At 49.6% G+C, this 25,597-nt stretch overlaps 1 protein-coding gene across 11 annotated transcripts in view; it reads left to right on the forward strand.

Annotated features, from left to right (window-relative positions):
- The window catches only part of TSPOAP1 (TSPO associated protein 1), a 67,868-nt gene that overhangs the window by 19,607 nt on the left and 22,664 nt on the right, over positions 1 to 25,597 (forward strand). For 8 of the 11 annotated variants that reach the window (XM_032129559.1, XM_032129560.1, XM_032129562.1 and 5 more), the window contains exons 6-19: positions 4,534 to 4,641; positions 5,452 to 5,535; positions 6,208 to 6,297; positions 7,008 to 7,130; positions 7,509 to 7,613; positions 8,350 to 8,400; positions 11,157 to 11,177; positions 14,383 to 14,566; positions 14,867 to 15,087; positions 17,255 to 17,364; positions 19,151 to 19,260; positions 20,664 to 21,479; positions 21,984 to 22,135; positions 23,632 to 24,204. In XM_032129559.1, coding sequence (XP_031985450.1) covers positions 4,534 to 4,641; positions 5,452 to 5,535; positions 6,208 to 6,297; positions 7,008 to 7,130; positions 7,509 to 7,613; positions 8,350 to 8,400; positions 11,157 to 11,177; positions 14,383 to 14,566; positions 14,867 to 15,087; positions 17,255 to 17,364; positions 19,151 to 19,260; positions 20,664 to 21,479; positions 21,984 to 22,135; positions 23,632 to 24,204 — 2,748 coding nt within the window. Of the gene's footprint in view, positions 1 to 559; positions 648 to 4,533; positions 4,642 to 5,451; positions 5,536 to 6,207; positions 6,298 to 7,007; positions 7,131 to 7,508; positions 7,614 to 8,349; positions 8,401 to 11,156; positions 11,178 to 14,382; positions 14,567 to 14,866; positions 15,088 to 17,254; positions 17,365 to 19,150; positions 19,261 to 20,663; positions 21,480 to 21,983; positions 22,136 to 23,631; positions 24,205 to 25,597 lie in introns of those variants that run through there. The other 3 variants (XM_032129569.1, XM_032129567.1, XM_032129561.1) reach the window with 3 other exon arrangements.

The raw sequence follows: 25,597 nt of genomic DNA on the forward strand, positions 1-25,597 counted from the left end.
TAGGAAACCCGGCAACGTTTCTTTTCCATAAAATCATGGAATGGTTTGGATTGGAAAGATCTTAAAAGTGCATCTCATTCCACCCCCTGCCATGGGCAGGGACACCTTCCACTGTCCCAGGCTGCTCCAAGCCCTGTCCAACCTCGCCTCGGGCACTGCCGGGGATCTCTGGGCACCCTGTGCCAGGGCCTGCCCACCCTCCCAGGGAACAATTCCTTCCCAATATCCCATCCAGCCCTGCCCTCTGGCACTGGGAAGCCACTCCCTGTGTCCTGTGCCTCCATCCCTTGTCCCCAGTCCCTCTCCAGCTCTCCTGGAGCCCCTTTAGGCCCTGCAAGGGGCTCTGAGCTCTCCCCACAGCCTTTTCTTCTCCAGCTGAGCACCCCCGGCTCTCCCCGCCCGGCTCCAGAGCAGAGGTGCCCCAGCCCTGGGAGCAGCTCCGGGGCCTCCTCTGGCCTCGCTCCAGGTTCGGGGCCCCGAGCCGGCGGCAGCTCCAGGGGGTCTCACCAGAGCAGAGGGGCACAACCCCGCCCTCCCCGCTGCCGCCGGGCCCAGCCCCGCGCGGCCCCTCCGCCCGCAGTGGTTCAGCCCGGCAGATCCGGGGCCGCCTCAGGGCGCCGCCCCCGCCGCGGCCGCGCAGCCGCCAGGTAAGGCCGGGCCGGGCCGGCGGGGGCTGCGCTGGGCCGGGGGCTGGGCTGGGGGTGCCGCGGGGCCTCGGGCGGGGCCGCGCCGCCGCCAGGTAAGGCCGGGCTGGGCCGGGCGGCCCCGAGGCCCCGCCGGGGAGCGGCTTCGCCCAGCGCAGTCGAGTCGGGCCGGGGCCTCCGCGGGGCCGGGCCGCGGGTGCCGCTGTGCCCTGCAGCCCCCGGGCCGGCGGGTCAGGGGTCTCCGAGCCGCGGGCTCCGGGGGATTCGGCTCCTGGGGGTTCTCCCGGTTTCTTCCCGTGTTTTCAGTGTGGTAGGATCCCACATTCCCCGGTGGGAGGACGGGCTGCGCGTCTTCCCCCCACCTTCCCGCCAGCTGCTCTCGTTTATTGCCCCCGGCTCTTACAGCAAATGTATTGAATATTCATTCCTTGTCCGTCTATTCCAAGTCACTCCTGGATTTGTAAACCCCTGTCTTTCAGCCGGTTTTTTTTGTTTCTTTCCAGCCTCTTCTGTTATTCAGTGTTCATCATCTTTGTCTCTCTCCTTTGTGTGTTTTTTCTGTCGGTTTTGTGTTGGGGAAGCAGCATGCAGCAGCATCCCGGCCGCTGTGGCATTGATTTATATGATAGCATAATGAAGTTGTCTCTCCCTTTCCCAAAAGATCTCTTCACTTTTTTGTCTAAGCACTCTTTATTAAACCATCATTCGTCTCTGTAATTTCTCAGTGTCACGAGGCCCTTGTCACTGTTTGTCTCTGCTACATCAGTACTTGCAGAGCACAGTTCCTGCTCCCTCTTTTTCAGCCCTTTCATGTTCAATGAGTATTTACCCAAGAGAAAAAACCCTCCCCTCGCCCTGTGGTGGCTCAGTGTCTGCAGACGCCCGTTAAAGGACTGCAGCTGAATGTCCTCTGTGCACCCAAGCAGGTTCCTACTGGATCTCCCTCACCCACTTGCTTGCTGACATCTTAAAAAACTCTTCATGGATCTGTGAAAATGTTGCCTTCCCCCTCCCCCCCACCCCCTCCAATATAAGTTTGTTTGGGGATTTTTTAAGTATTTGCCTTTGTTTCAATTTCTATCAGTTTGCCCAGAACTGGTGTCAAAATGTCTGCTGAAATATGCTTAAATACTCTTAAAACATGGTATTTGCCATCTTCCCAGTTATTTTGTGTTAAGGCAGTGTTGCAGAAGTGACTTGCTGCACGTATTGATTCAGTTACGGCTGAAGTGAAGGACACAGTTTATGCCAAAGGGGTTTTTGAGCCCTGGGGTGAATATTACATAATGTTGGTGGTTTGTTACTGTTTGTTTTGTTGGCTTCCACAGTTCTTATGGACAGTTCCGTTTCAGAGAGGTTCTCAGCTTTGTTCTTCATAGTTTGAGATTTCTGTCCCAAGTGGCCCCCCAAATTCTGCTGTGGTGAAGAGAGATGCATGGATGTTTTTTCACTCTACCCTGCCCTTACCTTCCTTGAATGACCTTTCCATACCTTGATTTTCACCTGATCCTGCAGGTTCTGTCAGACAAGACTACTTTTCTCATGCATGTGCTTCGTTTCTCTGACTCAGGAGAGTCTGTCCTCACTGCCAGAAGATTTTCTGGCTGATGAGTAAGTCAGCGAGGCTAAGTCTGACAGCACTGGTGAAGGGAGGAGGCTGTTGCCAGTCTCTTGGCTGAACCCTGTACTGTGGAGCACCCCGGCCTGGAGCCCCAGGAGCGGCTGAGGGAGCTGGAAAGGGGCTCAGGCTGGAGCAAAGGAGGCTCAGGGGGGACCTTGTGGCTCTGCACAAGTCCCTGACAGGAGGGGGCAGCCGGGGGGGTCGGGCTCTGCTGCCAGGGAACAGGGCCAGGAGGAGAGGGAACGGCCTCAGGCTGGGCCAGGGGAGGCTCAGGGTGGGCATCAGCAGGAATTTCTCCATGGAAAGGGTGCTCAGGGATTGGCAGGGGCTGCCCAGGGAGGTTTGGAGTCCCCGTGCCTGGAGGTGCCCAAGGAAGGGCTGGACGTGGCACTCAGAGCTCTGAGCTGGGGACAAGGTGGGGATCAGGCACAGGGTGGACTCGATGGTCCTGGAGGGCTTTTCCAAACTCAGTGATTCTGGATACCAGTTTGAAACTTAATATGAGCAAGGTGATTGAAAAAGAACAAAAAAGTCTCAGAAACATTTCCACACCGATATTCCACAGTTAAATACGGGTTTCACAGCAGACCTGAAAGGTTCCAAGGGCTGGGACTCATGGAGGTACCCTGGGTTGGTGGAGGATCCCAATTTCCATGTGCTGGTTGGTGCTCAGACTGTCAGACTCTGCAGTGAACCTTATTCCATGGGTGGTAGGGAACGGGGTTCACATGGGAGGTGATTTCAGAATTTTCTTTGTAGCAAAAAAGGAGAAGTCCTTGGTAGCCTGGGCTTGAGTGTGAGCTCTTGGAGCTCTCAGGCTTTCAGCAGAAGAGCCATTAATATAGACATAGATAAAACTTAGATCTTTCAAGCCAAAAATAGGTTAAAAATCACATCCTAGGTGTAGTGCTTAGACACTGCCCTAACGACTGGCTGTAAAGGGAGCTCAGATCTCATCCCATTGCTTCCTCAGCACTGAAGGTGTTCAGAGTGAAATGAGGAACTCTGTGTCTGAGTAGAGGTCTGTGATGGCTGATTGACCTGTGGTACAAAAGACAGAGAGTTCTTGGTAAGACAGTCTCTGGTGCCAAAGAGTTACGGTTATGGTGAGGGGAAGGAGCCTCTCCCAGGGTGTTCGGTTATGGTAATGGACCCCAGTTCTGATTCCCCAGCTGGCTCCTGGTGTTAGCCACAGCCCTGTACTCAAGCTCCAGCTGTCACATGGTCAGGGTCATTTGCCTCTGGAACCCTTCACAAGTTGCAGCAATAAACTGCTTTCTGTGGAACTCTACAGCAAGGACCCTTCTCAGCTCCTTGCCGTCGGCTTAATATTACTGAAGCCATCCCTGCGCCTGTGTGCTCATGCACGTGAGCCACAGAACCGTTGGGGACCCAGTAACAGAGGTCAGCTGAAGGCTAAGGCTGAGATGGATTCATAAAGTCCTGCTGCTTCCTCATTCTGTAGGTTGGCTTTGATGACCTTAAAGATCTGTCCCTAAAATCTGTTTATCAGAAGTAACTTTACAGTTAATGTTTAAAGCCTTATCAAGGCCCTTTTTCTTCTGTGTGTCTCAGTCTTTGCCCTGTAGTCAGGGATTATTCTGGGCAGACAATGTCAAGTCAAGTATCAGCTGAGAGCAAAAATTCAGAGGATTAAGGTGTGTTTGTCTGTGACCCAAATGAAAAGGTATTTTGTTAGAAACTTGTGTACAAATGTGTATAAAAAGTGTCTCCTTTCATCTGGTTTGGTGGTGGCACAGAAGCCATGGCACTGCTGCCCTATCAGCCCTTCCCAGCTACCAGCAGAGGTGGGATGCTGCATTTCTTGGTAGTGTTTGTCTGCTCTTCCCTGCCCTTAGATTCTGACATCTTCACTTGTTTCTGTCGTTTGTGGGCTGTGTTCTCTCTTCTCCTCTCTTTGTCGCTTTGGGGAGGGCCATGAAAGGTGTTGCTGCTGCCTGTCATTGAGTCGTTAGGCGAGGCACAAATATGGGAGCTTGGATCTGAGGGCTTCCAGGAGCCCGCTGTGCCTCGGGGACACTTCAGTCAAGCTGGGCTGGTTGGCACTGGGCTCCAGGAGATTCCCAGCACAGAGATCCCTGGCATGGTGTCCAGCTTTCTCCGTGTCAAGTGGTGCGGCTCAGAGATCAGGAGTTCCCTGTGGAGCGTTGCTCTCTTGGGGGGTACTGCCAGGAAAGTCCCTTCTCCCTCGTTGTGCACTGTTGTCCTGGATGTCCCTGAGCTCTCTGGCATCTCCTGTGCTTTCAGGTGGAACCAGGTGTGCAACCACTGGGACCTGCCTCTGAAGGACATGAAAATTCCCCTCCCAAAAATGCAGTGACAAACCAGGAGAGCAGCAAACAGATACAGCAGCTGGTGAGTTGTGAACCTGGTTTGGGGGAAGGAGTGCTCTACTTTTTTATTTTTGTTGTGGGGTTCACATGTGCAATCCAGGTAGAGATTTTGGGGACTGACGTCTCTTTAGGTGCAGCTGCTCTGCAAAAGCGGGAAGCTCGGGGAATCGGTAGGAAAACACAGGCCATCTGCATGCAGAGTGTTGCTGGGTGGCAGCTGCTGGGCTGGCAGGGGAATATGTCACACTCAAAGAAGAGGGGAACATGCCAGTAGGTTCTGGGCTGTGTTTGGTTTAGACGTATTTGAACTGGGGACAGATGTGGATGAGGAATGTGTCCCTTGTGAATTATTCCAGCAAATTAAGACAGTTCACAGGGAGGTTTAGCAGCTCCTGTCTGTCTGAGGGGTATGAATAGCTGCAGATAAAGAGGATGTCTGTGCTCTGTTAGGTGTCACTGGAATTAGAATAGGAGCTAAAGTAGCACAGCTGGTGTTTAAAGATGAAGATTCTAAACAACTCTGTTGTTTTGTCTCCCACACCATGTCCTCTCTGCTATCCTGTGTAAATAGGAACAGTCCACACACATGGGAGCAGAACTGTTTCCAGACTGAAGGCTTGGGGAAGAGGGGAATAGTTGTTTTATTTTTTGATTTTCCTAACTTTCAGAAAAGTCTCCCTTGGTTTCTACATTGTTTAAGCTTGTCACAAAGAGATTTTCATAAGAAAATAAAAATACCTAATACAGCCCTGAGTCTGAGAGGCTGGACTTGAATTTCATATGCATTGTAAGAGTGTGGACTTGCTGATCTACTTCTGCTTGTTTTGTGCAGGAAGTTGAACTCAAGAAAAAGCGCAAAAAATGTGAAAACCTTGAGCATGAAGTGAGGAAAAAGCATAAAAGATGCAAAGAACTAGTAAGTGTTCTTGTTGCCTACTGTTATGAGCATAATGGGAGAAGAGGAGCTGAGTTGTTTTGTGCCTCTCTTGGATCGTCTTCAGTTCATCTTAATAAGGAATCACCAGTGTTTCTGTTTATTTGAACAGTGTCACAAATTTGGGGCTCCAGCCATTAAGGCTGGGATTGTTTATTTAGCCTTTCAGCTACCTGTGGGCTGAATACAGCTACATAAATTACTGGATGAAATTCCATGACCTTTTGCTAATTTGGGGAGATACCATTTTCACAGGCACTCCAGACAGGTATGGAGATGGTAATACCACCATCCCACCGTCATTTTCTTGTGCTTCTTACTTGTTGGCTGAAATCCTGTTTAATTCCAGGGAGTTTTTGCAAGTGATAGCAGAGCATCTGGATTTCTCCCTTCTGTTTCTGCTTTGCTTTCCTTAAGAGATCACAGACTGGTTTGGGTTGAAAGGGACCTTAAAGGTCATCCAGGTCCAACCCCAGGCCCAGGGCTGGGTTCTGTTTGAGCAGTGCTGCTCACTGTTGCCTCCCACCCCTCAAGCAGCATTGCACCAGCATCCTGCACCATCAGGAAACAGGAGCAGTGGAGCTGCTCTGCAGGATAATCTGGGGGAGTTAGATGGAGGGCCTTGGTGTAGTAATTCCTGCTCTTTCTGGACAGGAGATCCAGCTGCAGGAGGTGCAGAGTGAAAATGCACGACTGGCCGAAGAGAACTTGCAGCTGAATGAGAAGGCTGGGTGGGCAGGACAGGTAAAAGCAGCGTCTTTGTCAGGTTGGCAGCATTGGCTTCTGCAGAGTTACTGAGAAGAACATGCTGTTCTCACATTTCCAGCTTCAGTAATAGTCATGTGCTGATCTGGGCTTCTGTTGCCAGCTTCTTCTCTGGACAAATGTAATGCACAAGAGTTAGAAAGTCATTTGTCAGTCCCATGTGTCAATTTGCCACCCTGCATAAGGCTTCCTATGTGTTTAATAACTGCTGTAAGTGGAAATGTTTGCCTTTGCTTGCATTGCTGGTAGTCATCAGGCTATAGTGCACCCTGGAACCAAAAATTCCTTGTGATAAGTGGAGAAGGCAAAGATGATTTCAGCAGGCTGCTGAATTTTCTGTCCCATTCTCTGTGTTTAATCCTACCATTAGACATTAAAAATGCTTACAGACCTTCATGCTTTTTTTTTTTTTTTCTTCATTATATAGCCTGTTCCTATCCCAGTCTCTTCCTCCTTGGAAACAGGGAGGGAGATGAATCTAGGGAGGGAAGCAGTGTGCAAATAAAGTGTTACATGTTGAGGCCTGATACAAATGCTCATTTATTTGTTTTAAATGAAAACCAGAAGGAGAGGAGGTTCCTGGTTTTGGTATCATTGCTAGCAGAAAGCACAGAAATAAACCGGTCTCTGTTACTTATACAAGGAGCACCTATGGCTGCTTGTGCTTACTGAGAATCCTTTCTCTTCAGGTTGAATCTGAGAATGCTGACCTGAAACTGCAGGTTGTTTTGGTGACTAAGGAACGGGATTCAGTAATTCAGACGAATCAAGGACTCCAAACCAAGCTGGAGAATCTAGAGCAGGTGCTGAAGGTCAGTAGGATCCACATGGCTGGAAGGACTGTCCAAACACTTACTGCTGTCTTTGGATGGCACTTGTCTCTTTGCCTTTTTTGACCATTCTTTTGTCTCTGTGCTGGGAATTCCACTGGGAATTCTGCTTCTGCAGGATCCTGGAACGTGGCTTTCCAAAGTGGGCAGAGGTGCTTTGGAAAGGCTGCTTCAGGGATTTGTGTGGGAGATAAGATGGCCATCACTGATTTGGGGGTTTTCTGTGACTGTGTTGCTCTGCCTTGCGATGGGCATTTCTTACTTTGTGCAATAATGACATGAAATACAGGCCCTGGTTTGGCTTTGTGGCTGTTGGTAGGACACAGGACAGGGTTTCAGTGTGTGTGCCATGTCTTGCAGCACATGAGAAATGTGGCTGAGCGGAGGCAGCAGCTGGAAGTGGAGCACAAGGAAGCACTGCTAGTCCTGCAGGAGAAGCAGGAGGAGGTCCGGCGGTTGCAGCAGGTATGTGGGGTGTGACAGGGCCTTTTCCTCTCTGAATGGCCTCCTGCACCCTGTTTCCTTTGGAGGTGTGCATGGAGGAGGTAGATGAGTGTTTACAGGGTAAGAGTGTCTGAGTCCAGGTGAACTCTGGTACCTGAGCAAAGTGAAGGGCTTTGCTTGTGAATGTTAGTTCTGGCCTTTCACTCTGCTGTGTGTCCGGAGCCCAGAGATGTTTCCAGACTGTACAGTGGTTTAAATAATTAAATCATGGAATCATAAAGGTTGGAAAAGCCCTCTAAGATCATCGAGTCCCTCTGTTCCCCCAGCGCTGCAAGACAACCGCTAACCCATGTCCCCAAGTGCCACATCCACACAGCTGTTAAACCACTCCAGGGGTGCTGACTCCACCGCTGCGCTGGGCAGTCTGCGCCAGGGACTGTGAAGAAATTTTCCCAATATTCAACCTGACCCTCCCCTTGCACAACTTGAGGCTGTTTCCCCTTGTCCCATCCCTTGTTCCCTGGGAGCAGAGCCTGACACCCTGCGTCTGGCTGCACCCTCCTGTCAGGAAGTTGTGGAGAGCCAGAAGCCCCCCTGAGCCTCCTTTTCTCCAGGCTGAGCCACTTTCCCAACTCCCTCAGCTGCTCCTCACCAGACCTGTGCTCTGGTCTACAATGGACTACCAAGGTAGGATGACAGTAGAAGTGAACTCAGGTTGGCTGCTTTCTGGTTTACTCCCTTCCTTATTTTTCTTTAGGCGCAGGCAGAGGCAAGAAGGGAACATGAGGGAGCGGTACAGCTTCTAGAGGTAAGACAGAAAGACACAAGAGGAATTAGTGGTTCCAGATTTGGTATCTTTTGTTTATAGTATCAGTTTGGATGCCTTGGGTCTTGTTGGTTCTTGTGCAAAATGCTGTAGTGTCTTGATCGGATGCAACATGTTGCTGCAGTGAAAGTAACGTTTGGGTCAAAGTTCAGGGAATTAAATGCTGGCCTGCTCAGTCCTTAGATAGGTTACTTCATTCAGATCGTGCCCAAAAACTCTTTTAGGGATGCATTAAGTAATCAAACTCAGATCTGCCTGCTCCATTTTCCAGCATCATGTGAAAGGAGAATACTTGTGCCCATGGGATTTAAAATTTCCCTTGTGTATGCGTGCTCTTTGTTTTATTAGGGAAAAATAGGAAAACATGAGCATAAGGAGTGGTGAAGCTTGAGGCAGCTCCCTTGTCCCATTTGCTCTGACATGCACAGGGAATGTGCTTTGCCTGGTGGCTGACAGGGTACTGGTGCAGCCTGCCAGATGTGCTGAGCACTACTTTGGGGTTGATTGGCATCAGCTCAGTGTCTGTCAGGATGACTTTGGAGAAAACCTTGGATTCCTGCAGCTGCAAAGGCACAGCACCAAACCCTGGAACTTGATGTGGCAATTTAGTGACTGCCAGAGGGTTGGGTTGGGTGTGGTGGCAAGGGGAGCATCTTCTGCTCTCTCAGAGCTTTTCTGAGCACTGAAACACCTGAGATGAGCAGAAGGTCTTACTGTGCACCCAGACAGTGAGATCTCCGGGGGCCATGCTCCTGTCTCCAGCGGTGACAAACAGGCAGGGATGTCAGAGTGAGCTCCCTGTGCCCACTGCTGTGCAGCTCTGTGGCTCTTGGGGGCCCAGGATTGTTGATGCAGATGGGAAGTGTCCTTGATGGAGGAAATTGCTCCCTGACTGCAAATAGCACCAGCTTTGGAGGGGGCTGGGCCACTGTCTGAGCTGTAGAGCCCAAGAGTGCTGGGCTCCTGCTAAACAGGATTGAAGTGTTGCAGGCTGGGTGAGTACTGGGGGATGTGACATCGTATCTTGTCCTCTTGCCACATCCCTTTGGGGACCTCTGCTTTGGCTGCAGAGATGGGATCAGCTGATACAGGTGCTGCTCTCCATCAGCTGGTGTTTAGCTGGGTTCTGAGCAGCGTTTAGGGAGAGGGAGGGTTGCTGTATTCTGTTTCAAGGCCATTGGAGCAATCTGGTCTAGTGAAAGGTGTTTCTGCCTGTGGAACAAGATGAGCTTTGAAGTCCCTTGCAGTCCAAACCATTCTGGGATTTGATGATTCTATGATGTTTGCCAAACATTTTCTGAACTAACTCAGTGAAAGGTTGGAGAAGCTCCTTAGGCTTACAGCAGACATCTCCCTGTGCAAAGGAAGAAACAGACAGTCCTCTTGTTCCGTGTTCAAGGGGCTGGTTGTGTTCTTCAGCAAGGGCCTTATCAGTTAAATATTTTTGCTTTCATGTTACTGGTACAGAGATCACAGAATCATGGAATGGTTTGGGTTCAAAGGGACTTTAAAGTTAATCCAGTTCCACCTCCTGCTATAGGCAGGGACACCTTCCATTAGACCAGGTTTCTTAGAGCCCCATTCAACCCTGAATTTTACAAAATAGACCAAAAAAAGAGGAATTGTCATTAAAAGCCAGATTAATGCAGAGCAACAGTCATTTAAATTACTTAACTATAATCATAGTCATTCCAGAACATCAGTGTATGGCATAATTTAGGGGGTTTGAGATGCCTGGGCTATGTATTATCATTTTTACATGTTTTTGAATTGCTTTTTGATGTGAGATTAATGAAGAATGAGTGTAGTCCATTTTCCTGTTGGAAGAGTTCTGTCCCATGATTGTCATAAGTGGAGTCTCCCTCCTTGGAGATGTTCAGAACTGGACAGAGCTCTCGGCAGCCATCCGTGCTCTGAGCTGAGGGCTTGGATCAGGTGATCCCAGTGTTCCGGGTGATCTCCTTCAGCCTCAGGTGTTCTGTAGTTCCAGACAAGGCAGTGACAGGGGTGAGGAGAGTATGGAATGGGGTGTGTGCAGGAATGCCATGGAGAGAAGCACTGTCTCAGCTTAGGAGGAAAAGCTTGAGGGTTATGATCATGGGAACGAGGTAGTTCAGTGGTTCCAAAGTACATGAGACAAGATTTCAACTGCCTTTGGCACTGCATAGAAGCAAAAGGAGACAGCCTCCTTCCAGGAATCCAGTTTTGGTGGGAAATGAGGTGACCAGAGCTCAACTTTGCTTGTTTTCCCTGACCTAGGAGCAGGATGCAGGACTGAGCAGGCTGTCAGCTGCTTCAGATCCTGTCACAGCCAGGTTCTGAGCTGCGCTTTGATTCCCAGCACTCCCATGGTCTCAGACCTGGGGAAAGGTCTGGGCACAAAATATCCATTCCGTTGACTTTTGGGTGAGTGCAATGTGCTGGGAAAGGGGGCTTGAAATTCAGCAGCCACTCTAAGCATGTTGTCGTTCATCTCAAAGCACACTGTGATTTGGAGGCCCTCGAAAAGTGCCTGGTTATCTTATTCGTGCATTTGGTGTGTGGGATTTGGCTGTTGTTTGGCAAGCAGATGCTTCTGGGAATGAGATGGGAATCTCAGTATGGAGCAAGGCAGACGCTGTAAGTTGGTGAGAAAACAGTTTCATTCAGGCTGAGGGTGGGGTTGTCTTTGGCAGAGTGTTGTAGTGTAACTGCTGATGTGGTTTGATATCTCTTTTTGCTTTTCTTCTTGCTCCCAGAGTACTTTGGATTGTATGCAGGTACTGCTCTAATCCTGTCAAACAGGACATTTTCCCCTCTGTTCTGACTTTGACAGTTGCTTGATGTTCTTGTTTTAACTATACTCTGGAAAAGATTGCAAGAGTGTTACTGCCAAGAAATAAATGTAATTAAAGGAACTCCCACTGCGAGTTTGATGGAGCAGCTGCTTTTCTCTTTAAGTGCCTTGCTTTCTTGACCAATTAGAATTAGGAGTTTACTTTTTTGGGCACTTCCAGATTTTTAGAATTGCCCAACTGTGCTCCTTCTCCACATTTAAGTGTCTTTTGGGAAGTACTTGCAGTCCAAGAGTGAAGTGTTTCCTTCAAACCCCAAAGGCAGTGGTGACACTGTTGCAAATGAGCGTTGTGGAGAAGAAGACGGGTCCTGCTGGCTTTGTAACTGGGTGGAAGATGGGAAGCAGAGATTGCAGATAATAGTTTTCCCAGAAGAGGTAGTAGGCAATGAAGTTCCAGCCTGGGAGCTGTGCTAGGTGGCCTGTTCACAGGTGGTTTGGAAAGAAGGCCGGTATAGAAGTGCTGGGATTTGTAGCTGATAGAAAACTGCTTTGAAATCTTCCAGTCTGGCAGAGATGTCAGGAGGAATGGGTAATGCAGGTAACACTGACTGTGCAAAGGCACATGGAAGGAAGAGAGCAGGGGCTAAACATGCCCAGTGGTGGGCTCAGAATTCCCTGCTGGTGCGGGAGGTGCAGGGTGGAAGGTAAGGGAGTTTTTAAAAAAATGCCAGCCTCAAGTCTGGTCAAAAAAGCAGTAAGGTGTTGGGAACTCTTAGGAAAGGACTTTATTGGGATATGCCCACATCTCGTAGAAGTGGCACCCACACTGATGTAGAGTTATGGATGTTCCTTTAGTTCCTTTGGCATCAGCCATGTTTTTAGCAAGACCTTGGACTGCACATCTGTAGCAAAATGGGAATTCTCTGATCTCAAAGGGACATAGCAGAAGATATGGAGAAAGGGAACAAGGGACATCTGAAAGGAGAGCATGAGCTGGAGAGGTGGACAGACCAGCTGAGGAGAGTGTCTTAGAGGATGGGGCTGACCTGCTGGTGGTTGCGTGTGGAGAATCAGTTCCTGAATTGGGGGTTAAACTGACCCCAGCAAGTTCTGCTCCTGCTCTTGCAGCCTCTTCTGGAAATGCAGTCCCAGTTGTGGGAGGCTTCTTTCTCCCCATTTTGGGTTGGGCATAGACACAGAAATCTTCTCTGTGTCTGGAGCTTGATTCCTGCTGGTTCCCTGAACCTCCTAGCCACATCCTTGGGCCTCCTCTTCCTTATCCTCCTGCCTCCCAGCACTGCCCTGGAAACCTGCTGCTTCCCAGCTGTCTGCGATCCCCTACAAGTAGCTGCTAGAAGTACACGTTGTGTATGATGTGGCAGTAGTACTTAAGGGATGTTTGTATGTTGTTTGGAACAACAGATTAAAAGACACCTGACTAATTAGGTGTCTTAGAATTAAACTGTGATTTATCCGGGCTATTGGCTTGGCCACCAGTGTAAATGGATTTAAACTGTGGTTTATGAATTCGCAGGACAAGGTACTGTTATGATGCTGTTAAACACAGTATCCTGATGCATCTGCTGGCTCATGTCTCCAGAGAAGACAGCAAATCCCCCTCTGGTCCTGCAGTCATTCTGTACCTGTCTGTTGTTGTAGGCTGTGTCCCAAGGTGGGATCAGGGATGCATGCTGGACTTGAGGAAGCCCTCCTTTGATCCAGTGCAGCTGTTCTTACTGTTTCTTTTCTCTAATAAGATGTAACGTGTAGGGGAGAAGTATTTATGTGAAAAACCCAAACTGTAAGTAAATTCAAACACTCTTAATGGCAGAGGAATCCTGTGCAACGTGACTTAATAAACAAGGAGTTGACTCTGAGCAAGTGGATAGCACAGACACTTCTGGAAGCTCCTCCTGGCATCTGATTTCAGTTCAGAGACCGTTCTTGCCAAACTTGAGAGATTTATCCAAGCTTTCCTTAGAGCATGAGAGCCCCTTTGGACTTGTGAAGGGAACAAGTAATAAACTGAAACACCTAAAACAGATATGACACAGTGAAATAAAAATGCATGACTCTCCTAAATCCTTAGGGAGCGGCTACAAAGGTTTTCTGTTACTCTGAGACCACAGAGAGAGCTTTTTCCAGGTCAGAAATGTTATTTTTAGACCTGCTTAAAAATCCAGACTTTCTGTCTTCATGTAATATTTCAAGGCATAATTTATTTTTTGAGTTGGAAGGAGAAAAAACACTTCAAATACATTTTGTAGAATGGAAAATTTTGAAGAGTGCAGTGCAGTCATCTGTTTTGGGGCATCTTACCTACAAAAAGCAGTGAGAGGAGGGAAAGGAGCAGTTGCAATCACTTGAGAATTGATCTACCTACAACCTGGGGGAATGTGGGGATGTGTAAAGACAGCCAGGAATCAGCAATATTTTGTAAGGGGAAGTTCTAGAGGTGGTAAGAAGAGAATATGGGAAAATACAAATGGTTCTCTAGCAGGAATGTGTCCTTCCCTCTCCATAGTATTTCCCAAGGTTCCTTAGCACCTCATCTTGCTGAGGTGTGGCTTGTCCTCAGCATGGATTTGGAGCAAATCATCCCTGTAGGACCAGGGGGGAAGTGTATGGGCCTCACACTTCAAAGGAGAGTTCTGCAGCACGGGCCCGTGAGCTCTGCCCTTCCTAGTGCCTGGAGGAGCCAAGGTCTGGAGGGACAGTTGGTAGTCATGCCTGGAATGGCGGCGAGGTCAGGTTAAGGTTTTGGGAGCTTGTTGGAGCCTCTGGAGTGATGGGCAGGATTGGGAGAGCAATTCCTTTTGGAGACATGATTTTAAGGGTCCAAAAACCATGCAAAGCCTTTTGAATCTTTTTAAGGCTTATTTATCTCTGACTTACCTCATCTGGTCTTGTGCAGGGCTGGGAGAGGATACTGGAGTTCAAACCCAGCATTTTAGGGATAAGTCCTAATGGAGTTTGCAGTCAGCTTCCTCAGAGATGATAAGCCTCAGCTTTTCTAAGATAAGTAGAGGTGTGAAGCTGCCAGTTTCCAATGACTGTTCCTCGGCAGGGCATTTAAAAGCATCCTTTAGCTCCTTGGAGTCTGGGAAAAGATGCAGCAAAGGCAAATCCTGTTTGGAACCTCAGTGTTTCAACAGGGGTTTGTTCCTCACCTTGTTCTCTCCTGGCAGGCCCGGGTGAAGGATCTGGAAGACCAGTGTCGCAGTCAAACAGAGCAGTTCAGCCTCCTGTCGCAGGAACTCCAACAATTCCGGCTTCAAACAGGAAAAATCGACCTTCTCACCTCCACTCTGGTGACTTCGGAGCTGCCCCTTGCTCTGTGCAGCTCCGCCCCGCAGCCCCGCTGGGACAAGGGTAATTGCTGGATGTGCCTGAGAGGGCTTTGACAAATGGGTTGATATTGATATAAATGAAAAGGGCTAAAGGAGATAATGCAAATGTTTAGTGTAATTTTGGCATCTCTGTCCCTATTGCAAATACTTTTGGTTCATTTTGTAAAGAGAACTTGGCATTTCTGCGGCCAGGGAGAGCACAGGTGTCCAGTCTGTCGAACGAGACGCGTTTGTAGAGACTTGGGCTGCTCCCTGGGATGCTCGTTGCTGGTCCTGTATCCTGCCTGTGGCTGTAACTAATGGCCAGCTGATTTTATTGCAGAATCAGCTGTTCCTGGGCTGCTCCCCCATCAGAGCACAAAGAAGATTCACAATGAAGGGAGTGATGAGCTGCAGCTGTCGCAGCGGGGGCCAGACACCACCACGGGCTCCCCAGCTGCTCCCACCAGTACTCAGAAACAATCCAAGAAAGGGGAATCTCAGTCCAGCTCTTCAAAATCAGAATCCATGCAGAACAGCCCAAAATCCTGCCCAACTCCAGAGGTCAGTATGAGAGTCCCCTCTGCCACCTGTGCTTTCCAGCCAGAAGGGAATAAATGCACTGCTGAGAGCACCAGTAAAGTTGCATTCACTCCCCAGTAAGGTCACATGCATTCACCAGTAAGGTTACATTCATTCCCTTCTGGCTGCCTGAAGAAAATGGGAAAAACAAGAGAAAAGCTGTAGGAAAATACTGAAATTACCTTGGATGCCATGTCTGTAATGCTCATTTGAATATATTGCTGTGCTCCACGAAGGAAACAACTGGTTAGACAGTGCCTGGGAGCTTGGAGAAGGAGTGGGATGGGAAGTGTGAGATGGCTCTTGCTAAGCTTCCTTGTGGCATCTCAGCTGCCACTAAAACACGTAAAGGCTACAAACTGGAATTTTTAGCATGGGGAGAAACCGTATCCAGACTATTTTTGGCCTTGAGCTGTGGATGAGGAACTCAAACTTCTTGTTTGGCGTTTTTAGTTACTAAGATTTTACTTGGTGAAAGAAACCATGAGAAGATGCCGAGTTTGTGCTAAGGGGGATGGAACTAACGGGCTTTGCATGTTTGTGTCACCAAGATCTCCTTGATGGTTGTTGCTTCTCCTCCCCAGGAGCCCTTTCGTGGTGATGTGGGGTTCACTTGAGCTGGGCTTGATGCTCTCTCCTGTGCATCACTCGAGGGGACAGTTTAGGGCAGAGCAGTGCTGTGAGCAGGGCTGGGTGTGGTGGCCTGAGGGGCACCTTTTGCTCTTCTGGGGTTTCCTGAGCACTAAAGCCACTGAAGTGCGGAGGTGCCCAGGTCAGGACACCCACAACAAAGGGCTGCTGCAGTGCCAGGCTGAGCCTCCCACTGTGTAAGAGCTCAGGGAAGTGCCGCGTTCAGAGACAAAGTGAAGGTCACACCTGGGGAGGAACAGGTATGGAGCTGTTAGCAAGTCTATTGCAGGAAAAATGCCTGCTTTCTAGTTCAAGAGAAAGCTTGGAAGCCACCATGCCTCCCTGGAGAGATAGATGCCTGCAGAGATCAGTGTGGGATCCTTGGAAAAGAGCCAGCACATAGTTGTGGGAACATTCCAGGCCTCCATTTGGGTGTTAGGGGTGTTTGTTCTCCAAGGACACGGGCAGGATTGCATTACAAGGAGTACACTACCTTGAAAAGATGCTCTGAACTCTTTCTGAGATTAAGTCTGGCACTTCATGTATTAGGGAAAATACTTTGTGTTCTGGTGCCTGCAATGGGTCTTCATCACAAACGCATTTGCCTCGAGGTCTGCTTTAAAAAGGCAGCTTGAATTGGTTCATTGGCACAATTTCAGACAAACCCCAGGGAGTGCATTGCCTCAGGAAGAAGGGGTGCATTATACAACCCATTGCCACTGGGTGTAAAATCCCCAAATTTTACTGGGATCAAAAAAGCTGAGAGAAATTTCTCAAAGGTGCTTTGCCAGTAGGCACCAAATGCCTTGAGGGTGCAGCCTCCAGCTTGGGAAGTGCAGAAGGAGCTGCTGGCTAGAAAGGGAGAGGCTGTGGCAGGAAGGGGGGCTTCCTGCCCTGACTCCTGTACTTTTTCATTCAGCATGTGCTGTTAGCAGAGCCAGCTAAAACCAGGAGTTCCAATCAAAGTTCTGTCTAAAGTACACAGACACCATACAGAAAATTTGCAGGTGTTGGAGAGGACAGAAGCAGTTAAAGACCTCAACATCCAACAGAGCTCCTTCGTTCAGGTTGACATTTGTGTTGCACACAGGCACAGCTACCATTTAGAGGCAGCAGGGAATCAACATACTGAATTACGGATGTGTGGGCTGGAGGAGGTCTCCAGAGCCTCTAGTCCAATCTCCTGCTCCAGTGGGACTGTCACCAGCTCAGTGTGGCCATGGCTTTGCTGAGCTGAGGCTACGGATTCTTAAAGAATGGAAATCCCCCAGCTCTGGGAACTGTTCCCAAGGCTGCATCACCCACCTGGCAAGGAGTTTTTCATAATGTCTGACTGAAGCTCCAACTTGGGGCTGTTGCCTCTTATTACTATTATTAGCTCACCTAAAAAGTCATACTTATGGATGGTCCTTAGCCCAGGGGCCAGACTGACACCAGCCACGAGTTTAGAGGATGTGTTCACCATGTACAAACACTTGGAGTGTTCCTTTACTCAGATCCTTATCTTCAACATTTCTAGGTGGACACTGCAAGTGAAATGGAAGAACTGGATGTTGACAGCATCTCCCTCATGCCAGAGCCAGGCAGCCAAGGCCCTGCAAAGCTCCAGGTGTTCTTAGCTCGATACAGGTACCGAGTGGTCATTGCTTGTGCTCTGTCAAGTTACACGGGTTCTCCATAGTTCCCTACTTCACATTCTTATCTAGGATTCCCCACTGTTAGGACTGGATAATAATAGGTTAGAGCTTTCATCTTATTTCTCCATGGAATTTTCACCCTGGGAGAGCTGGGGGTGTCTAGCCTGAAGAAGAGAAGGCTCTGGCAAGACCTTAGAGCTCCTTCCAGTGCCTAAAGGACGCCAGGAGAGCTGGAGAGGGACTGGGGACAAGGGCTGGAGGGACAGGACACAGAGAATGGCTCCCCACTGGCAGAGGGCAGGGATGGATGGGATCTTGGGAAGGAATTGTTCCCTGGGAGGGTGGGCAGGCCCTGGCACAGGGTGCCCAGAGCAGCTGGGGCTGCCCCTGGATCCCTGGCAGTGGCCAAGGCCAGGCTGGACATTGGGGCTGGGAGCAGCCTGGGACAGTGGGAGGTGTCCCTGCCCTTGGCAGGGGCTGAAATCCTTATGGTCCCTTCCAACCCAAACCATTCCATGATTTGAGACTTGTTACTTCCTGCACAGTCCAGGCTTAGCTCAACAAAAGCACATGAAGCTCAGTAGCTGTTCAGTGAGCAGCACTGTGTGAAAATTTCAGTATTGTTCTCTGTTGAAAATTAGTTGGACTTGACGTATTTGTTGAATTGTCTGGTTTTTTCAGAACAGTGCAAGAAATTTTCTCCAATAAATCTTATTCCAACAATTAAGAAAATTTCAGCTTGGAATTCCTGAAATTTTTGGCCAAAATTTTTCTGGCTCTGATTTTTAAAGGACAAAAAAAAAATGCACAGAATAAACACAGATTTTTTGATGACTGTTGCTGTTCACTGAGCCACCATGGTCAAGCCCAAATCACTACAGTTCAGTTATTACCAATCCTTCAGCTTTTATATTGGGAATTGGGAGGAAGAGAACTGGGAAGATTCCATGCTTGTGAGGAGCACATCAGATGTGCTTTGTGTCTTCTGGTCAGTCTTGGGCCCATGAGGTCTCAATCAGATCACAGAGGTAAACATTGTTTTGGCATGAATAAAACCCTTTTAAGGGGTAAAGAATAGGAATTGGCAGTAGGTGTTTGTAAAGATAAAGGTTTTTCTTGAGGCATTTTGCTGTGAAATGACACCCTCTGATTAGTTTGAGGATCCCTGGGTAGGCAGGTTAGAACTGCCTCGAGTCCAAGCCATATCACCAGTGTATTTCTAACTCTCTTGCTAGCAAAGTTTTTGGAGTGCTGTGTAAAATGTGGGGTAGAGCAGGAGGAGACACCACAACCTCTCTGTGCAGCCTCTTCCAGTGCTTGCTCAACCTCAAAGAAAAGAAGTTTTTCCTCAGATTCAGGTGGAATTTCCTGTTTGTGCCCGTTGCCCTTTGTCCTGTTGCTAGGCACCAGTGGAAAGCGTCTGGCCCACTCCTCTTGACACCCACCCTAAATACACCTGGGCATTGATAAAAGCCCCTTTCTGTTGACTTTCCTCTGGGCTGAATAGGCCCAGCTCCCTCAGAGATGCTCCAGTCCCCTCAGCATCTTCATATCCCTGTTCTTTGGATGTCACAAGTCATCTGTTCTGCTCCTCAGAAATTACCTGTTATTAAATATTTTTATATGTAAACTAAAGTCTCGTCCTTTGTCTCTGGAATTTGCTGCTTGCCAAAGTGGATGCATTCCCAGTGAATTGAAAGCTTATCAGCTTCACAGCTGGAATGTGTTGCTGGGAAGGTTCCTATGCTAATTAAGTCTTTCAATTGTAAATATTTCAGCTACAATCCTTTTGATGGACCTAATGAAAATCCAGAGGCAGAGCTTCCACTGACTGCTGGAGAATATATTTACATCTATGGAGACATGGATGAAGATGGCTTCTTTGAAGGTGTGTTCTAGTAAAATGAAATGTGACTGACCTGCTGTGGGAGAGTTGATCTCTCTCCCCAGAAAATGAGAGAGGAATTTAGTGAATCTTGAAACCTCAAGGTAAAGGTTTTCTGCCCAAAGTTAGTTTGTTAGAAGGAAGAGCAGATTCTGTTGGAAAAGGCTTTTATTTATGTTATGATTTAATTAAGTCTCAGTCATGAAATCCTGGTCTAGTGATTTCAGTGGAAATTTTGCTACTACTTTCAGCAAGTTCTGGTTTTCATGCCCTATGGTTTCAACTCCCATATGGTTCCTCCCTCATCATGGAGAGGAACATGTTCAGCCCCTTCTGCAGATGGGCTGTTTCCCTCTTTCCAGTGACTGTAGTGAGCCAGGAACTGCAGCAGGTGATGGGCTCCATTGCCTCGTGCTCTTTTGGCACCCAACCCAAATTACAGTTGTGACCCTCGCTGCTGTCACACAGTTTTTCTGTTCTGGCCCCTTTGCAAACATGATCCTGGTTGATTAAGAGGTAGATGGAATCAAAACCAAGATTTGTGGGCTGTAAATTTGTGCTGAAGTTTCTTTGTGGAGCCACTTGCTTAAAGGGTGATGGTTCCTGATTTCCTGAGGTGCTTTGCAAGAGCTGAGGCAAATGCATGTGTGTTGCACTGCTTGTTCTGTGACTGCTCTGCCTCATTTTTCTTTCTTTCTATTCCCAAGCTTATCATTTATTTGTTTGTTTATTGTTTAAAGAATATAAAGGTTATTCTTTATTAACCTTTTCTGCTTTCCCTGCTTTCAATTGATTTGCTGTATTAGAGTTTGGAAGGGGGAAGGCAGTGCAGCCCCCATGTGCTGCTCCTTTGTGGTATGATGGGTCTGCACAGACCAAGTGCTGTGTATCTGTTGTCCCCACAAGTCTTTTTGGGACACCTTTAGTACAGGAGTTGAGAAAGGAGGGAGCTAAAAGGAAGGCCAGAGCTAAATACAGAGCTGGAAAGATGGACTTTCTTGAGGAAGTACTGCAACCCCCCAATCTGTATGGCTGGGAGAAGACATAAAATCATCCATCTGCATAGTTCGGGAAGGCTGAAAAAGTTAGTGAAGGAGCTGTGATGAGGAAGAATGGGATAATGAAGAAGGAGAAACCCTTTAGCTAAGTACATAACCCAGCTTTTTACCTAGTTGGCTCTGAAATGTGTGAAGCAGTGAGTCTCCTCACTGTGTCCATTGGGACCTAACAAGGGAGGCCCTAGGAAATCAGGAAACATTGCCAGGAATAACCTCCCTGAGGTTTTTTCCACTCCTGACTGCAGAGCAGTTGTACCCTGGCATAGATGTCGTCCCGTAGTCCTCACAGCTGAGTTGGAAGGCTCAAAGGCAGGAGCAGTGGTAACAGGTGTCCTGTTTTTTGTTTAGGGGAGCTGATGGATGGCCGGCGAGGGCTGGTCCCCTCCAATTTTGTTGAGCGAGTTTCAGATGATGACCTCATGACGTTTCTGCCTCCGGAGCTGAGTGATCTCACCCATAGCTCATACCAGGAGAAAAGTTTGGTCAGTGCAAGCACCAGCAGTGGAGAAAAGAGCGAGTTCTCCATTGAAGAGAGTAGCGTCAGTCCGTTGGCCAGTAGAGCAGAAGGAGACCGGGAGGAACCCGTTAGTCACACAGCAGTGCCTTACCCAAGAAAACTGACTCTGATCAAGCAGCTTGCCAGAAGCATAGTTGTAGGCTGGGAACCACCTCTTTTGCCAGCTGGCTGCCCAGACATACAAAGCTACAACATCTATGTGGATGAAGAGCTACGTCAGAACGTGAAGAGTGGCCTTCAGACCAAAGCAGTGATAGAAAAGCTGGATTTACACAGCAGGGCTTACCGTGTGTCCGTGCAGACGGTGACGGAGCACGGCAGCTCTGATAAACTGCGCTGCACTTTCTTTGTGGGGCAGGCTTTTGGCGTGGCACCGACGATGCTGAAAGTCAGAAGTGTCACGGCCACGTCAGCAGAGGTCACGTGGCTTCCCTGCAACAGCAACTACAGCCATGGGGTGTACCTCAACGGGCAGGAGTGCGATGTGACCAAGCCGGGCGTGTACTGGTACACCTTCCGCAACCTGCAGCCCAGCACCCAGTATGTGGCCAAGCTGGAGGCCCGGCCCATGAAAACTCCTTGGGAGGAGGTGCCCCAGGGGCAGGAGCAGGACTCAGCTGTGATACACTTCACTACCCCTCTAGCAGGTACCGGCGGCCTCTGCGTGTGGAGAGGCTGTGCTCAGCTGGCCCTTTGCTGGGGAAGCCGTGGGGCAAAGGGAAGCAAGGTTGATTAGGTCCCCAAAGCCTGAGGTGCTGCACTGTTTTTTCTTAATGTTTTTCTTCCTTTATTTTAAAATTTGATTATCTCTTTTGCTTTCATTTGCTCTGGGAAGACATCCTCTGTGCTGGTTGGAGCAGCTGGTTGGGCAGGGAAGAGATGGTTTGCCGTGACCTTGCTCCAAGGGTTGCTGCATCATGGCCTCAGCTACTTTTGCAAAGTTCTGTTCTCTGTGCATTAAAGCTCTCACAGAACAAGAGCACCTTATTTCCTCTGGTTCTGTCTGTCATTTCCCAGGACTGGCCTGGCTGTTGTAGTTCAGTTCTGCAGGGGCAGGTCTGGTTTGGGAGTTTGCTCTTTGATTCTAACCAGGGTTGAGCTTTATGCTGTAGCCAGACAAGCAAGAGGAAATTGTGTTTGGTCTCTCACAGGCACACCTGATGCTCCTTTGGATGTCCAGGTAGAAGCTGGTCCCTCTCCAGGTATCCTGGTTATCAGCTGGTTACCTGTCACCATTGACGCCGAGGGCTCTTCCAACGGGGTCCGGGTCACTGGATATGCCGTGTACGCGGATGGACAGAAGGTGCGGGGTGTGGGGGGGGCTGGGGCTGCTGCAGGGGTAGCACGAAGTGTTGGACCTTAAGACATGGAAAACTCGATCCAGGAAGGTGTCCTGAGGAGGCAGTGACAGTCCTTGGCCTGGAAAGGAGTGACATCAGAGAAGGGGCATTGCTTGGGATATGTGATGCACACCACAAAAGACTTCTGTCCAGATTTTGGAGGTGCTCCTGGAACGGACCCTTCAGCAGCAAAACAGGACAGTCAGCCTCCTCTGCTCAGCGCAGGCACTGGCCTGATCCTTTGGGAAACAGTGAGTCCCCAGGGCATGGACAGAGCACAAGGACAGGTACACAGCCACTACCTGGGGCTTTCTCTCAAATGTGAGGAGTGAGGGGTAGTGATCCATCATAAAGTTGGCATCCCCACAGCGTGGGCAGAAGGGTCGGGGATGAATCTGCCCCTCTGCCCTGCTTAGGTGAGACCCCACCTGCAGAGCTGCCTCCAGTTCTGGGGCCCCCAACATCAGAGGGATGTGGAGCTGCTGAAGCAAGTCCAGGGGAAGCTGTGCAGATGCTCCCAGGACAGGGGACCCTCTGCGCTGGAGTCAGGCTGGGAGAGCTGGGGGTGCTCACCTGGAGAGGAGAAGGCTCCAGGGAGAGCTCAGAGCCCCTTGCAGGGCCTGAAGGGGCTCCAGGAGAGCTGGAGAGGGACTGGGGACAAGGGCTGGAGGGACAGGACCCAGGGAATGGCTTCCCAGTGCCAGAGGGCAGGGCTGGATGGGATCTTGGGAAGGAATTGTTCCCTGGGAGGGTGGGCAGGCCCTGGCACAGGGTGCCCAGAGCAGCTGGGGCTGCCCCTGGATCCCTGGAAGTGTCCAAGGCCAGGCTGGACATTGGGGCTTGGAGCAGCCTGGGGTGCTCCAAGTGGAAGGTGTCCCTGCCCATGGCAGGGGCTGGAATGAGATGGGTTTTTAAGGTCCCTTCCAACCCAAACCATTCCGTGATTCCAACATACAAACACCCCAGGGTTCAGTACTATTACAGGTACAGACCATCCAAGGACATTCTGTATTAAAATTGTCCTGTGGTCATGTGTACACATGATGTAGTTTGAAGGAGCACAGTGCAAAACAGAATGATGCTGTGTTGGATAATTGCTCTTCTGTCGTGGAAATGCTTTTTCCTCTTCACAAAAAGGTCAAAAAAAGGAGGAGTCTAGGAAGGTAGTTGAAAGAATGGCCAAAAAAAGGGAAAAGCACTAAAAGCACTAAAAAGCACTTAGGAAACAAGGAGAGTTAAAATCTGGAGTGAGAGTGAATGTATTCATATTTTGTAGACTATTCAGTTTCTCAAGTTTCTCTTTAACTGATCATTCTTCTCAGATACTGTGCCAGAAGGGTGGGAATTCTGTACAGCTGCCCTCCAGAGCTTTGGGGTCTCTCTTTGGGTTGGGAATCGTTCTTCTCAGAAGGGCTGAGCTGTGCAAATAAATAATGCCTTCCTGTTCCTTTGCTTACAGGTGATAGAAGTTACCTCTCCAACAGCTGGGAGTGTCCTGGTGGACTTGTCCCAGCTTCAGATGTTCCAGGTGTGCCGCGAGGTTTCTGTGAGGACGATGTCTCAGTACGGGGAGTCCGTGGATTCCGTTCCAGCCCAGATTTCCTCGGTCCTGCTGCGATCCTCCCACTGCACTTCCCCTGTCTGCACCACTGTCCCCTCCAGACTGGCCCGGGGGGGCCCCAGGACCTCGCTGCCTGCCCGCAGCCCGCAGCACACACCTGCGCTCCCGCTCCAACAGAAAATTCCTGCTGAGAGCTCAGATGCCAAACGGATCGATCCCTCCTCCAGTCCCGTCGGCTCAGCATGGCCCCTGCCAGAGAAAGCCTCTTCCCCACCACACCTCCCCTCCCCCAGTGCTTCCTTGGTGCAGGCTCCAGGCACTTCCCCACAGGGCTCGGACACTGGGGGAGACAAGAAATGCCTGAGTGTGCCTCCCCAGCAGGCTGGCACAGTGCTCCCAGGGCAGGGCACGGAGCCTGGCCCTTCCCAGGAACCGGGATTGCCACAGCCGGGTGAAGGGACAGAGGTGCAGGTAAGTGCTTACGTCTCCTGCCCAGTGCCAGGTGTGCAGGGAAGGGCAATGGATCCTTTTTGGGGAGTGGAGCAAGATGCCACAGCATCTTTCTGTGACACACTGTTGCCTCTGGGCCATCATCCAGTGGTGGCAAACAGGGAGTGTTGGCTGCTGTTGTGTACCTGGAAGATGCCGCTCATGTCTTGATTCTGTTTGCTAGCAGCTGAGGAGCAGAGTGAGGAAAGGAACAATTTGCAGAGTTAAAAGGATGTTCCCATGTTAGTCTGGCATTGCTGTGCTCTCTGACTTGAAGGGACCTTCTCCAGTCTGGTGGGTTTGCACTAGGCAGTGGTAGAGCACCTTAGTGGATGGCAGAGCGAGGCTGCAGAACTGGCAAACTGTCCTGACACTGGCTATTTGCAGTTCCCAGTGGGTGAGTGACATTCCCAGTGGAATCCCCAGTAGGGTGGGTGAGTGCTTTCAGAGCTCTTTCAGGACAGTGGTGAGGATGTCTGAGAGCCATATAAGACAGGTGAATGATTGCTCTGTGACCAGAGGGAAGTGGGCCCTCCTGGTGTGGGATGTATTACATCAGGGAGAATAATCTATTTCCCATTCTGACCTTTGACATCAGAACTCAGGGGAGTGCTCCAAACTGTTAAATTCAGCATAACTTTATTAATCATGGCAGTGTGATCTTGCAAAGGCTCAGAGTTAGGCTGAGACGTCTGAGAATTGCTGAAGCAACAGCAGCTTGGTGGGCCCAAGCCCAAAGGCCAGCTAAATACCCAGAAGAAATGAGATGTTGAGTCCAAAATTTCAGTGATCAACTCCTGGTCATTTGCAGCTCACAGTACCTTGGGTCAACTGCTGGATTCATTTACCCACATTTCATAGAATCATGGAATGGTTGGGGTTGGAAGGGACATTAAAGATCACCTAGTGCATGACAGGGACACCTTCCACTAGGCCAGGCTGCTCCAAGCCCCATCCAACCTGGCCTTGAGCAATTCCAGGGATGAGGAGTGTCCTGGTGGATTTGCCCCAGCTTCAGATGTTCGAGGTGTGCCAGGAGGTTTCTGTGAGAATGATGTCTCAGCTGGTGGATTCAGTTCCAGCCTAGATTTCCTTGGTTTGCTGTGAGCCTCTTGCTGCACTTCACCTGTTTCCAGCATTGTTGCCTCCAGACATGCAGATGTCTGGTGTAGATGGCTGCACTTGTGGTGGTTGCTTTGCCTCCTTTGTGGAGAGGAGTGAAACAGGTGCTCCCAGGATGCAAATCATCCTTCTCACTTGAGATGTGTCTCCTCTCTTGGCTGTCAGCAGAGGGAAACTGGGTGGGAGAGTGAGCTGTGAGATTAGGCATGAGATCAGGATCTGGCTGGCTTTTGTGTGAGCCCAGGGGACATTG

Source organism: Corvus moneduloides, chromosome 20 (genome assembly GCF_009650955.1).
Source record: "Corvus moneduloides isolate bCorMon1 chromosome 20, bCorMon1.pri, whole genome shotgun sequence".
Lineage (NCBI taxonomy): Eukaryota > Metazoa > Chordata > Aves > Passeriformes > Corvidae > Corvus > Corvus moneduloides.